At 40.0% G+C, this 15,683-nt stretch overlaps 1 protein-coding gene across 6 annotated transcripts in view; it reads left to right on the forward strand.

Moving 5' to 3' along the window:
- Window positions 1–14,437, forward strand: part of GLI3 (GLI family zinc finger 3) — a 246,887-nt gene extending 232,450 nt beyond the window's left edge. For all 6 annotated transcript variants that reach the window (XM_048839132.2, XM_048839133.2, XM_048839131.2 and 3 more), the window contains 2 exons: window positions 5,802–6,129; window positions 6,713–14,437. In XM_048839132.2, the coding sequence (XP_048695089.2) occupies window positions 5,802–6,129; window positions 6,713–9,000 (2,616 nt within the window). In that variant the 3' untranslated portion in view covers window positions 9,001–14,437. The remainder of the gene's footprint in view (window positions 1–5,801; window positions 6,130–6,712) is intronic.
- Window positions 14,438–15,683: the final 1,246 nt, after the last annotated feature.

Here is a 15,683-nt window from a genome sequence, read left to right on the forward strand (position 1 = left end):
TCATTATTTGTTAATAAACTCCAGTGCACTACTTGGTTTTTTACAAAATCATGTATTTTAAATGGTTTTAAAAACAGTAACAAACAGCACTTTAAAGTCGCCTGATTTTCAGAAAATGCTAAGCACTGAAAATCTGACTCCTTTAAGGTCTCTCAAGTTCAGCACCCTAAAACTGAGGCACCTAAAATCACTAGTCACTCTTGAAGATGCAGGCCATAGTCTTTAATTATGTGATTGCATATTCTATCTGAAAGCATGAAACATTTTTTCTCTACAATCTTAGGTACACATTTATCTAAGATATTTGATTATGAATCCACAGGTAATACCAAATATATGCATGCAAGGGGGCAGAGCCAAAGTTGTGTGTTCAAACTGAACTTTCACATTTTCTCGGTGTTTAATTGTGAATTCTTCATTTTGCTTTCATATAGGTTTGTGCGATTAATTTCCTGTAGTATTTTAATCCTTTAATAAAAAAGTCCCCAAGTCTATAAGAAGTAGGCACTGTTTCGCGAGACCAGTTGACACCTACCAACTAATAAACCAGAACACTTGGGCTCAGCATCTCAAAGCTATCAATGGGAATTAGGCATTTAAATACCTTTGAGGATCTGGTCCTTGTAGGCCAGTGTTTGTTAGCATTGCAGGCTAAGTATAGTACACTTTTCCATGCTTCTGTGTATATATATACCCTTAGAATTAAGAAGTCCTTAAGGCAGCATGAGCATCTCCTGCCCAGCCATCCAAATTATGCCAATTTATGCTAGCAGAGGATCTGGCCCAAAGTCTACATTTAACCAGTTACACATGATGCAGGTAAATAATTACTATGTAAACAGTGACTATGATTTTCAGTAATGCTGAGCACTCAAAAATCTACAGAAGTCAGTGGGAGCTTTGGAGATTCCTCACCCTTGAAAATCAGGATAGTATGTGTAAAAGACTAGCCAGTACTACAGAAATACAACATATGTTTATAGTTTAGGGGCCATTGCTGCTTCTTTTGAAGTCAACAGGAAGTTTGTGATTAACTTCAATGGAAGCAGGATCATTTTCTTAAGAACCTGTTCTGCAGGCTCTTAGTACCAGGCATACAGCTTACTGGCAGTCTCTGGGAATGGTGAGTAGTCCTAAGCACTACTCTCTATCACAGGGGTTTGCAGGACCACTGCCTTAATTAATGTTTGTTCAATGCTTTGTAGGTTTAAAGTGACCTATGATGAATGCTAAGCATCATCTTCATGATGAATATATTTGTAAGTCTGTATGTGTGGAGAAAAACGTTAACAGATTTAGATATAAAATCATGATTCCTGATGTATAGTATTGGTGTCTTATTAACTGATACTCTACAGAATTCACTATAAAAGCCAATTGCCTATAGATGCAATATTATGGGCTTACTTAAAATGTCTCGATAGTTAAGGTTCCACCAGGATTTTCCTTTAATGGGACCTTTGGAATATTATATGATTTTTAACTTTCCTTCCCTTTACATGTTAACTAATGATGGGGAATTATTTTCTTGGCTTATGGGAGGAGAGATGAATCAATAATAAATGCCAACATTTATTTCCCAGACCTTCATTGTGATCTGCGCAGACTGACTGTTGCACAGAAAAATCAAGGGGCTCCACAAGGATACAGCAGTTTGCTTGTGTAGATTACAGTGCAGGATCATGGTCTTACTGATCGGGCTTGTCTACATGAACAATGAGACTGTGGCAAGCCGGGGTGTGAATCGTCCCCTCACTAGTCTGATGTGGACTAGCTGTCCATGAGCATTCTTCTGGGTGCACATTGACAGTTCATTAATGTGCTTTGGGATAGTCCCATTTCAAAGAGGATTGGGTCAAAGTGCTCTCACAGATTGCTAGTGCATATCAGAGGGATGCACGTGGGCAGCATGTGGGCAGTTACATTGCAGCAGGCTAGTGTGGGGTAGATTCACGCCTACCGCTTCCCATGGTCTAATTGTTTGTGTAGACGAGCTCTGTGGCTCTAGTTTTCAAACCAGATCTTCTTATCTGAAGAACAACATGGCCCCATAGTTATCTGCCCCCACTATTTTGTGTCCATGGTTTATTCCTGCTTTCCCCTCGCAATTCATTATCTGTTTTTGAAAAGCACAGTTTAAGAGCTAGGTATTTATTATTAATTATTATTATTATTGTTGTTCACTGCAATCACAGGATTGGATCAGCCAAAATGGAGGTGTGGTTTGATAGATGTAAGCCCTCCCAGTTCAGGAGCTATTAAATATTGATACACATTTTTCAAACAAAAAAATGGTTTCATCAAAAATTGCCTTTTTTCCAAACTGAAAATTTTCACAGATTTTTTTTTATTTTCCATTTTTGAACTAAATAGAAAAACAAGAAATTTTGCTTTTTTTCTGGTTTTTAGTTTATTGCTTATCTGTTTTCCCTGCCCCCTGCCAAAGGAAAATAGAAAAAATAAAAAGTGGTAGGAAATGGGGAAACAAGATCAAAAGAGTGAGGAACAAAACAGAAAAAAAATGGAAAATAAAAACTGCAATAAAAATGAGTGTGAAAAAATTCAAATAAAGGAAAAGGTGTTGGGGCGGGGGACGAGGGGTTGAGTTTTTTAAACCAGTGGAACAAAAATAATTTTGTAATTTTGAGTAAATGTTTTGGTGTTTTCATTTTTTACTAGATCTATTAAATAATGAAATATTTTCTCTAAGTAACTATGTCTAGTGCACCCTTCTCTCAAGGGGGATAGAACTAGATAAAGAAGTTAACTCATTCTCTGCCATATCTGGATTCACAATATCTTCATGCCCATCCATTGGGGAATAAAAAGCTACTCACATAATCCTAACTCTGCTTAGTAGCTTCAGTACCTACCAGGGTAGGAGTTACTCCATGACTAAGGTTACCACTTCAAACCCTAATTAGGTAATAGTTTTCAGTTAATAATAATCCAAGGGTGCAGTGTAACTCCCAATGTAGTCAAAAGGCAGTCATTTGTTGACATTAGTAGTTATTACATTATGCTCTGCGGGCCCAAGCCATTCCTGCCACTTTTACTTAGGTGAGAAGTCCATTGCTGTGAATGAAACTAGTTGAGTAAGAGGCACTAACATGAGTAAAGCTTTGCAGGATTGGGCCTTAAAACAAGTTAGTTTTTTATGAATGGTATTGAATATTTCCCACTGTAAATCAGCTCTACAAATAGGTGATTAAAATGTAATTTAGTTGGCTTTCTTTTCTTGGTTTTCATTGCTATATGAGTTAAGACATGTCCTTTGTTTTTCTACTAATCCAATGTTTCTTCTGTCTAATGCGCTTAAATGTCTTGTTCTAACTTCCTAAGGACAGTGGGTAATAAGGTGAGGGGATTTAAACTTCTCTGGCTTTTTTCATTGCAACATTTTTTCTTTTTTTAGTCTTTTGCTTCTTGTCAAATCATTCTTTTATTTAGTAAGAAGCATTCCATCAGACACATTCCCAAAGATGTGTAATGTACATTTTCCAAAACACTTGGCATGTGAAATAGCTAGATCACATCGATGAAATAGTTTCAGGTGTATTTGATTATATATATCATATTTATGTATATACATATCTATAGAGATACGTTCCCATGATCATTTTCTCTACTTCTGACTCATTTTGACCAATTTGTGTGGCTACAAGAACAGGCTTCTGACCATTAGCATTCTTTATTGATTATTATTATTATTTATTAACTCTTGTACAATGGGTACAAGCTCACTGCTCCCAGATAACATTTATTCTTTAGTGCCCTCACCAGATCTGCAGTGACGGAGATTTGGAAGTGCACCACATTCCGAGTGGACTTATAAAATACAATCATTATCATTGACATTAGAAATAATTCAAATTATTATTACACTCAAGTATTCATCACAGTCACACTAAGCCGCCATTCTGGCACAGGCCTATCTCTTTATTCACTTTCTTGTTAGAATTCAAAGACATCACTGATAACTACAAAATTCTAGTGAGCCGTCCTAGACAAGAGTTTGCACAAAGATCACGTGGTGACTGAAAATGCAAAAGCCTAAAAGTAAAATAATAAAATAGATACGTGTTTATGAGACTGTTCTTGGAAGCAAAATGATTTTGCATGTCATACAGATTTGTGGTTGTAATAGCTAACTGGTGCATCCTATAATGAAGTATTACTCCTAAAGAATCCCTCTCTCTCTCTCGCCCTCTCCCCCCCCCCCAATAATTTTCTCATTCTTGTAGGGAAGACGCTCTTGAGTACTTCAAAGACCCTGTATTTTATAGCCACAAGAATACCACTACAATAAAATAAACATTTCGGAACATTTGTCTTACCTGTTTGTTTAAAAGAGAAAATGGAGTTGTGGCAGGTCAATGCCCCTTGTAGAATATCACCTTGGGCTGTGATCGTGCCACAAGTCTCGGAGATCGCCAAGAAAGTGAAAGTTTTGATTCAGTAGATGACTATCTTCCCAGTGAGGATACATCTATACTGGATCTGAAGGTGTATTTTCCAGCCCAGTTTGATGTACCTGTGCAAGCTCTTATCAAGTTAGCATGCTAAAAATAGCAGTGTGGAAGCTGCAACAGGCTAGCTGCCCCAAGGGCAATTCCACGTGAAACATGTGTACACACTTGAGGCGGTTAGCCTGTCCCGGTACACTCAGCACTGCAACGGTGCTTCTATTTTTAGCCTGCTGCCTCAATCAGAGCTAGCACAGGTATATCTACTGGAGCTGGAAATTACACATCCAGCTCCAGTGCAGACATAGTACTGAAAAAGTGTTACACTTGAGTGTGCTGCTGGAGTCTTCCATATGATCTTTTGTTCTTGTCATTAATGCAAAGAGAACTTGTAATGAGCAAATACGTTGTTTTATTCTAACGTCATGACCATCCAACACCGTTAAAACCAGAGTCTGCCCCCAGCTGAAGCGTGCCGAGCTCTGTCTGCTTTCAGAATCCTGCACTGCAGTGTGACAGAGGACTTGACTTTAGAACAGCAGCATCCATTTTACACATATGGGACATAAAGCTGAGGTCCTTACTACCTGTGGCCAGTCAGAAATCGTGGTCCCAAGGGTGCTGAGATAAAGCTGATATTACGTTATATTTCTACATTGAAATTTGTTCATTTCTCATTATTATATGCCAAAGTTTAAACCCTCAAAGTGCTTGTAGCAGTGCTTCTGTACTTCTTGAATATTATCAAACACTTCAAATTCTTTGCCTGTATACTTTTTTTAAAAAGCCCAATGTTGTTGGGTTGTTGTGGTTTTTTGCAGACCTAGTACTATAAATTAGCCCGGTGTCTTGGTCAAATTCCAGTTTGGGTAATTACTTTCAAATTATCTAAATGTGGTCTTGGTCCATGACTGGGGGGTCCTAGACACCACAATAATACAAGTAATAGTAATAATAAAATTTATCCTGCAATTGGATACAGGACATATCTGAAACCTGTAAAGTGATTTAATTGATCTGGGATCTTTTCAGATGAATAGAGTAATACAGATGTAATGGATTCTCTGTTAGTAAAATGCTGAGATGAATTTTAACACTGGGGGTGGGGAGGGTGTTCTCAATAGTTTTCAGTGTGGTTAAAAGTCAAGTAGTTGGGTACCAGAAAGCCTTTAATCAAAGATCATTGTCATCTGTTTAAACTTAGCTTTTAGGTTCATTTGTTTTTCTTTGACTCAATATGAAATAATGTCTGTTTACGAGATACATTTGAAATCAATTCATTAGCATTCTTTGCCTAATCCTAATTATCATTCATTTCTTACTTCACTCCAACAGACATCTCAGCCAAGCCCTGGTGGTCAGTCTACATGCAGCAGCGAACAGTCCCCCATCAGCAACTATTCCCACCATGGGATCGAGCTTAATCTGACCAGTGGAGGTAGTGTAGGAGACCTCAGTGTCATTGATGAAACCCCAATCATGGACTCTACCATTTCCACCGCAACCACAGCACTTGGCTTACAGGCCAGGAGAAACATGACAGGGACCAAATGGATGGAGCAAGTCAAATTAGAAAGGTTGAAACAAGTTAATGGAGTGCTTCCAAGACTGAATCCCATTCCACCTTCAAAAGCCCCAACCTTGCCACCTCTCATAGGAAATGGTGAGATATGTATAACTGGATTAATCGTACTTTCATTCTTTAAATTCGTCCTCTTAGGGCTTGATGTTTCAGGACTTACACGGACTGTACAACTCATGAAATTCAGTGGGAGTTCTACTTACCTAGGAGCTGTAAGACACCCCTACATTTTTCAATACAGTATAAATATATTTTCCATTTAAATTAGAAATTGTACTATACTCGTAGAAGTTGGTAATCCCACATTTTATATTCCTGGAAGTGAGTATTGCCAGTTCAATTAGTTACTAAAATCTAAAAAGCTTTTTTTAAGAGTATGTTTCCCTAGTCTGTGTCAATCAGCATAGCTCCATTTTAGTCAATGGAACTACATCAATGGATGACAACTGAGAATGTATTGGGGCTCACATTGAAATGATGTTCTTGAATCTGTGAGCCCCTATACAAGAGTGCTATTTAGCCCTACTTGTGATTAGAAAACGATCTTGACTTCCTAGAATCGTATGGGTATTTCCTTGAAATGCCTGTTACTTGTCTCAGACTCTGAGTGTTTTCTATAGTTGGTCCTGATTAATATTCATTTATCTGTGAATTTTACCACCAGGTATCCAGTCAAGCAGCAGCTGCAGTTTAGGAGGATCCATGACTATTCTACCCAACAGAAATGAAATTTCAAGCATGGACATCACAGTGTTAAATATGCTGAACAGGAGGGACAGCAGCACCAGCACAATCAGTTCCGCCTACTTGAGTAGCCGTAGGTCCTCTGGAATTTCACCTTGCTTTTCCAGTCGGAGATCCAGTGATGCTTCCCAAGCTGAGGGAAGGCCTCAGAACATGAGCGTCGCCGACTCCTATGACCCCATCTCGACTGATGCCTCCAGGCGATCCAGTGAAGTGAGTCAGTGTGATGGCCTGCCAAGCCTACTCAGCCTCACCCCAGCCCAGCAATACAGGCTGAAAGCTAAATATGCAGCAGCTACTGGTGGACCCCCACCAACTCCACTGCCTAACATGGAGAGGATGAGCCTCAAAACAAGGATGGCACTGTTGGGTGATTGCAGGGAGTCTGGAGTATCTCCTCTGCCTCCAGTAAATGCTCCTCGTAGATGTAGTGATGGCGGGGCAAATAGTTATAACAGGAGGCACTTTCTGCCTCATGATGTGCTGGGAAATGGGACAAGGAGAGCCAGTGATCCAGTAAGAATGGTCTCTGACAACCTTTCTCTGCCTAGAGTCCAGCGATTCAACAGTCTTAATAGCTTTAACCCTCCTGTTTTGCCTCCATCTATGGAAAAGCGAAACTTTATTCTTCAGAACTATACCCGCTCTGATGGCGGCCTGTTCCGTAACGTCTACTCCCCATGTCCTCCGAGTATCAGTGAAAATATCACCATGGAGGCCGCTACAATGGAAGCGGATGGTAGTCTGAATGATGAGGATCTCCTGCCAGACGATGTGGTTCAGTATTTGAATTCCCAGAACCAGGGCATGTATGACCACTTGCCAAACGATGTCCTGGACAATAACAAAGTGCATCATGGGTCAGCGATAGGGAACAACAACTTTCACCAGGTCCCTTCACCAAACAGTCAACAGACCAGCTCTGAAGCAAACAAAAGCGATCTGCCAATCCAGTGGAATGAAGTAAGCTCAGGAAGTTCCGACTTGTCTCCTTCAAAAATGAAATGTGGTCCACGCTCGGCAGGCCAGCAAACTCGAGCTTTTGGACTATATAACAATATGATGGTCCAGCAGCAGAACCTGGAGAGAAATGGTATGGCCCTACAAAATGGCTATCAACATCTTGTGGAAAACAACAGCTCTTACAGTTTACATCAGAACATGATTAGCGGCAACACCACCACCAGTAACCCTTTCAACATGCAGGCAAATAAGGCGCAGCCATATGGTGAAAGCAGCACCAGACAACCAATGATTTCTGGGGCAATGGACAGTTCCTATGGCATAGTGATTCAAGGGCAGAAGTTGAGAAACAACAGCATGCTAATAAACAAGAGTCAACAAAACTTTGGCCATCCCATGGTGCCAGGTGAGCAGTCTGTCAGTATAGCTAATGGGATGCAGAATAGAAATACGATAGAACCGGAATACCCACAAAATCAGCCAATAGGGGAAGGCATTCATTATCAGGGAGTCAATCAAGTCAATCAAATGATAGGGCAGGTTAGTCCTACCTCACAAATCAGCCTTTGTCAAGGGCCACAGAGTTGTCCACCAATGTCTCACAACATTGGAAACCAGCAATCAGGTTTGGTGGTGACAAAGAGTTACCAGCCATGTGCCAACTATGGAGGCAACAGACGGCAAAACATGCTGAGAAACAACCTGGCACAACAGCAAGGATTTATAAGCGATGCAAACCAGACATACAGGGTAAATGGCATTAAGATGGAGATGCAAGGTCAATCACAACAGTTCTGCTCTAATATGCAGAATTACTCTGGTCAGTTATATGACCAACACATGGGCTTTACTCAGCAAGCCATGAAAACAGGTTCTTTCTCTATTTTGGAAGCTAACTGCCTGCTGCAGGGGACTGGTACTGCAAACTCATCTGAGCTTCTTTCCCCAGGGGCTAACCAAGTGACAAGCACAGTTGACAGCATTGACAGCAACAGCCTAGAAGGTGTGCAGATTGATTTTGATGCTATCATAGATGATGGGGACCATGCCAGCCTAATTTCAGGAGCCCTGAGTCCGAGTATCATTCAGAATCTCTCACACAATTCTTCACGCCTCACCACTCCCCGAGCGTCTCTTACATTCCCAGCTATGCCTGTGAGCACAACAAACATGGCTATTGGGGACATGAGTTCTTTGTTGACCTCACTTGCAGAAGAAAGCAAGTTTCTTGCTGTTATGCAATAGACATGGGGAAAAAAAACCTTACGAGATAACAGATAAAAAGTGACTCATTTTTTAGTTGTGTATGTATTTTAGCAATCTCATCTCACCTAAATGGGATGTGTTTCAAGTATATTCCTTTTATGGAATAAGGACTCCGAAAACCCTAAAGTGTTCTAGGGAGAAACTGTCTTCCATTTCAGTTTTGAATCAGTATTGTTAGACCCACTCCTCTCTCTCTTTTTTTTTAAATGTCTGTATACTTTTTTTATTGTAAACCAATGTAAACGTGTGAAGTGCATGTTTTGTTTTGTTTTTTAAAGGAAGGTCTAATGAAATGACTTTGCAATTTTCTTTTACTCAAAGGAAACACAGTCTTGTATGATTGTTGCCAATGTTTTTATTTATGTAGGCACAAAACAACCAGGCATGATATACAGAGTAGATACAGTGAGTAAAGAGAGCATCTGTGAATGCGTTGCTGTAAGGTGGACAACTGGTCTATGAACAAATCTGCTCATACTGTTCCCTGATCAAGTACCCATAACTGTGTGGCAAAAGATATCTGGCTTTAGCAAATAAGAAATGCAAAATCAACAAACTATTTTGTCCCGAATAAGTATGTGTGTATGTACACAAGCCCACATACACAGACCTTGCACTGCAACTGGTGAGCCGAAACTGTACCATTTCTATGACAACCCCCTTTTGGAGGGTTTAAAAAATCCCTTTGTGAACACAATTCACATATTTAGCAGAATTTGGTCGACACTTTTTCCAGACATTATTCGACAAGAGGAGAAGAAAAATAAATGGATGTCTGGTGATTTGGGTATTTTTTATACTCTTCATCAAATACAGCATTAATTTTTGTAATTGCAATAATTACACCTAGTTCTGCACTGTTGAAACTAGGGGAAGTTTTGCCATTTGCTTTAGTGAGTGAAGAAACAGGCTCTAAGGTCCAGATGCTCAAAGGTATTTGGGTGCCTAATTCCCATTGATTTTAATGAGAGTTAGGTGTCTAAATACCATTGAGGCTCTGGGCCTAAGTCCATAAGGTAGCCCAGTGTCGTTTTAATTCAGGTGGAGGTTTTAAAAATCAGCTACTCACTGTCCCCAGAACAATTGCTTTTTCACAGTTATTTAGTAAAAATCTTCACTATTCACTTGCGGCAGAGTACATATTTTTTATTAAACATGTAAACTCCTATTGACATACAGCACACTAACAACTTGAACCATGAATCTATGGAAAAAAAAAAAAAAGATCTTTACAGTCGCATTGACCCAATGGGCCTGATTGGTTCTTGGCGATCACAAGGGTGTTTAATATGTCCCCAAAGCGCTTTTTTTTTTTTTTATTATTTTTACTTTTAACATTTTAAAATCTAAACTTCCGATTTAAAAAATAGGCAAGGAAAGTGTCAGTAAAGAAATTATATCCTGGTAAGAAGAGTCTTAGCTAAAGCTAAAAACGCAAGAGAAGTCCTTGGCACCAGCTTCCCTCTCATTTTGATTCGATTCACTGGCCCAAGTTCTGCTTTGTCACACCAGCACAAATCTAAACTAACACCATTGATTTCAGTGGAGTTATGTGAGGTTTACACTGCTGTAACTGAGTACAGAATTTGGCACATTTTGTAATTTAGGGCCTATTCTGCTCCCCCTAGCACAGCAAAGCTCTCATAGATGCAGGAGTGAGTCCTGAACTCTTGAGGGTAAAATTAACCGCTGTGCAGAAGACCTAGACAAGGTCTATCCCCTACATAAGTCTCATTGAAGTCCTATTTTGAATGCTTACTGGGATCTTAAGGTTTATGCCCCTCCCTCTGTACACAAGTGAATTGCACCCACAAGTAGTAGATTTGTTGAGGAAGCATGTAGTTAAATGTTAGTCAGCATTGGAGCCCACTTTAAAGTCTAGCATAACATCGGGTGTGAGTTCCACAGACTTAAAGCTTGTGTTATTGTTGTTACTCAGCTGCATTCAGAGTAAAATAAAACCCAGCTGACTTAGATCTCTTGTGAATATGTGTGAACACAAGCTCTGTCAGTCCAGTATAATGGGCCACTCCACTAAAGTCCAAGGAAGAATTTCTAAATCAGTATGCAACGTAACAGGGAGCCAGTGTTGGAATAGTGTATACGCTCATTACAGTGTGTGGTACTATGTTCTAAGTAACTTACATTTGAGATGTTTTGCAAGGGAGAGCCAGAAAACAAGAAATGTAAATTCTCCAGAAAGAATAAGGCCCCTCAGCAATAGCCCTACAGGCTTCCTAGCTCAGATCCTACCTTCCTTAGCATTCCTCACAGCTGTAACAAGCATTATAGAGCCGGTGCTGGGCCTAAGCAGACTGAGCAATTGCTTAGGGCCATGAGCAGTTCACTTTTTATCGTAAGAATGTGCCTGTTTTACTGTTGTGGGGAGGGACCCCAAAATATTCCTGCTTAGGGGCTAAAACTGGCTCTGCCTTCCATGGTCCTGTTCATTGGCTCTTCCTCCCTCTGCTAGCTTCCTCTCCCTCTGTTCCATGCTGGTTTCCTTCAAGCCATATTGCCTGCAATCCCCATGCAAACCATCACCCTCGTTGCTTCCCTGCCGTTGGTGGGAATCAGTAACAAGGGACGCAGGTTGCACTGGGCTTCGAGGCAATATGGCTAGGGAAGGGAGCCGGCATGTCAAATCATTTTTCTGTAGTGGATACACAATGTGAGTCAAGACTTGCTCTTCCATGGCTGGAGAACATCCCTCATTCTCAGAAGAATGGCCCTCTCTTTCCTAGTATTAAGCAGCTATAAACTGGCCAGTTCTTTAAGGGTTATCAGCAATCTTCTGTGACACTCAGACACAACAGAATTACACTGCGTACCATTAAATCACAATAGTTACTGCTCCAGGTGTTATCTTTTACTTAGGGGCTTAGAAGGTATCATGGTACCCTAATTAGAGACCGTCCATCTCCTTGTTTGACACCCCACCTCCCCATAGCATGAGCAATCAGCTGAGACACTGAAACTAACAGTCCACTGGGTTAAAAAGAGGGTGTTGATTACAAAACATTCTCCATGCCAGACCGCAGTTTCCTCTGGCCCTTTGATGGGCTTCAGGGCACATTGGGCGGCCTGTCTCCTTTCCCTGGGAAGTGAGGAGTAGCTGTTTAGTGCTGCTGGTCATGCTTTATATTTACTGGGGAGGTGGTTCCACTTAGAAGGGGTTAGTAAATCATGAATAGCTGTTAAAACCATGTTGCAGACATGAGAGGTATGTGTTATGGAAGCTCATAAGCGGAAGGTATTACTGCTGGTTACAATAATAATGATGCCTCGCTTGTATATAGCACTTTTCACAGTAGGTCTCAACACACTTTACAAATGATGTCAGTGTCATTATCCCCATTTTACAGAGGGAGGAAACTGAGACACAATGCTGAAGTGCTGAAGTGACTTGGCCAAGGTCATCCAGCAAGCCAGTGGCCAAAGCGGGAAACAGAACCAATGTCTGCCAAGTCCAATGTCCTATCCAATAGGCCATATTGCCATACTCATAAGCAACAAAAAGTGACTGATTATTAAAATATCCATTCATCATTTATAGACTATATATGGAACCTTAATATAAAGTGTGACTAGTGTTGGAGTCAATGGCTTGGGGAAATCTCTTTTGGAGCCAGCCTTTAAAAATTCGTGTTTAATTTTTGGTTATGAGATAATCCTCTATTAATTAGCACATTTGACAACAAAGTAACAATGGGTTTCATAGATTTTTTCCAGGAGAAGGGCCAATTAGCTAATGTAGTCTGATCTCCTGTATATCACAGGCTATTAATTTTCATCCAGTTACCCCTTGCTTGAGCCCAATAACGTGTGTTTGTGTTTGGCTAAAGCATAGCTGTCAGAAAGCACTGATTTGACAACCTCAAGAGTTGGAGGAGCCACCATTTCCCTTGGTAGATTGTTCCACTGGTTAAGAACTCTCCTGTTAAAAAGTTGTGCCTAATTTGTCACCTTTTGGTCTCATTATGCCTTTCTCTGCTAAAGTATCCAGTAGTTTCTCCCCAAGCAGGTACTTACACACTGTATGCAGGTACTTACATGTCTTCTTTTTAATAAGCTGAATGTATTGAGCTCTTTAAATCTCTCACTGTGAGGCATTTTCTCCAGCCCTCAAATAATATTGTGGCTCTTTTCTGAACCCTCACCAATTTTTCAACCTCCTTTTTAAACCATGGGCACCAGAACTATATACAATAGCTTAGTATTGATCACATCAATGTCAAATACGGGGGGGGGGGGGGGAAGCACACCTCCCCATTCCTACTCCTTTGCTTAAACAACCAAGAATCAGATTAGCCCTTTTTGCCACACCAGTTAGTATTTCAAGGGAAGTTGGCAACCAGACTCTGTGCCCTCCCTCCCCAATTACTATAGTGGGGTAAATGTGTTTTTTAATGGCAGCCACTGTCATTAAGAATAGCAGTGGAAGCACTGTCATGCTAAAAATCCGTGTGTGCGTGTCTTCTCTCCAGCCTGACCTTCAATAGAGTTTTTTGGTCCCTTCAGCTTCCACCTTTGTTTGTCCTTAAGAGCACTGCTCTTGTTCGGCATGCATGATTTCCTTTTGCAAAAATGAAAGACCTGCTTGTGCCCTCCTGTGTGTTCAGTTGCATCCATCAGGTACAGTTGGATGTATGACAGGTACTTTTGGAGGTAGCGAAGGAGAAGTCCAGAATGGGTTTGATATCGAGCACTGTGGACTTGGCTATCCCAATAGCAATGTAGAATTTTAATCTCCTTCTAGGCAAGCTTCTAAAATGGTACTTGCATTTAAGATTGGCTTTGTTTCTTTCATTTTTAAGACGACATGGGCAGAATAGTAGTTAGCCAGCCCATGTTAGACTATGGCTTGTCCTACTAAACAACAGTGTTTCAATGTATGTGCCTTATTTTGTGTTGATCCTGTAAAAGAGAGGGACCAAGAACTATTGCCAAATTTTAGCTATAAGGCTGTGCTTACCATTCAGCTAATAGCACATACCACTGTTAATAGTATCTGAAATGTCTTGTAAACCTCTGGTATTCATGTGTTGTTGTTCTTGAATTGATAGAATGTCCTCTATTAAAAATTTACCATTGTCAATCCTGCAGATGTGTAAGATAAAAGTGTTCATTTTTCATTTTTTTTTTAGATTTTTATAAAACTTGTAATCATTTTTTTAATGTGTAAATACATTTACCTACAGTAGGAATAGTGTTCGGATGTAATAGGCCTTAGTGGTCTTCATTTGATAAACCTACAGTTATGATCTGATGTTTCCCGAACCTTAGATCAATCTGAAGGGTCTGTAGCACTGTGTACATATAAACTGTACTTCTGCTTTCAGAACCACTTAGCTCTTTTGTAACAAAGAAAAAATGTTTCTTACAATGTCAATAAAAACAAAACCTTTGTACTGAAGTTCTTAGCTTGCAGCTTTTTAAAAATGTCTTTGTGGTGGATGACAGGGTGGGAGCCATGTTTAAATACTTGCCATCTCTCTGCTTTCTGTTGATCTTCTTCCAGGTGTAATTTCGGATCATGTATCAGTTGGCAGGTTCTTCTGATGCATGTTTCCTTTTATGTTGGAATGATGGGCTGGGTTACTCCAAAGCACACTTCATGGCTAAAACTATTTCATCTACATTTTAAAATACTCACACAGGGATAAAATGTAGCATTCTTAATCCCCCTCTTGCACAATACAAGAAAAAGGCTAGTTGATGAAATTGAAAATGCAACAAATGTAAAATGGCTAAAAGAAAATGCTTTTTGTGCATAGCACGTAAGCGATCTGTGGAACTCACCACCGCAAGACAGTATCAATAGCAGTCAAATAAGGATTAGCCATTTAGTAACTACATTAGAGAGGATAATAAAAATATTAATTTATGTAATGATAGTTCTTAGACGTCTCAGTCAGATCAAAGTGCTATACAAACATATAGGGCTACATTCTGACACCTTTTTGTTGAGTAGTACTTTATTCCACAAGTAGTCTTATTCAAGGGATAAACCAAGTGTGGGAGTGGAGGTTAGGAAGAGACAGGTTCCATAAGTGTCAACTATGGATTTTTTTTTTGCACCCTTCTCTGAAGCACCTGGTACTGACCACTACATGGATCCATCTTGGCAATTCCTATGGTCTTGGCTGTTTATTTTTAACCCATACAGACATTGCAGACTTAATTTCACAAATGGAATATAAGTTCTCCAGAAGAGTGGCCATCTCTTTGTTAGCTGTTTGTAATGTCGCCAAGCACAATGGGGCCCTTGTCTCTTGGCACTACGTCAATACCAATAATATATAACAACAACAGATGCTAATATCATCTGCTACTAAACATCTTGGGCCTAATTCTCCACTATCACATTAACGAAGGCTCCAGAATCATTCTTATGCCTGCTTTCTCTTTGAGCCCCTGATTCTTTCATTATTTAGCCACAGTAGAACAGCTTCAACACTGGGCTAGAGAGAGAGAATGATTCTCTAGCCCGGCAGTTAGCGAACTTGAGGACCCAGTCCCCCAGCTCCAAAGATGATTTTTAACTATTAACTAGGGCTGTTGATGAATCGCAGTTAACTCACACAATTAACTCAAAAAATGAATTGTGATTAATTGTTGTTTTAATTGCACTGTTAAACAATAGAATTCCAATTGAAATT

This window comes from Caretta caretta, chromosome 2, assembly GCF_965140235.1.
Source record: "Caretta caretta isolate rCarCar2 chromosome 2, rCarCar1.hap1, whole genome shotgun sequence".
NCBI classification, from domain to species: Eukaryota; Metazoa; Chordata; order Testudines; family Cheloniidae; genus Caretta; species Caretta caretta.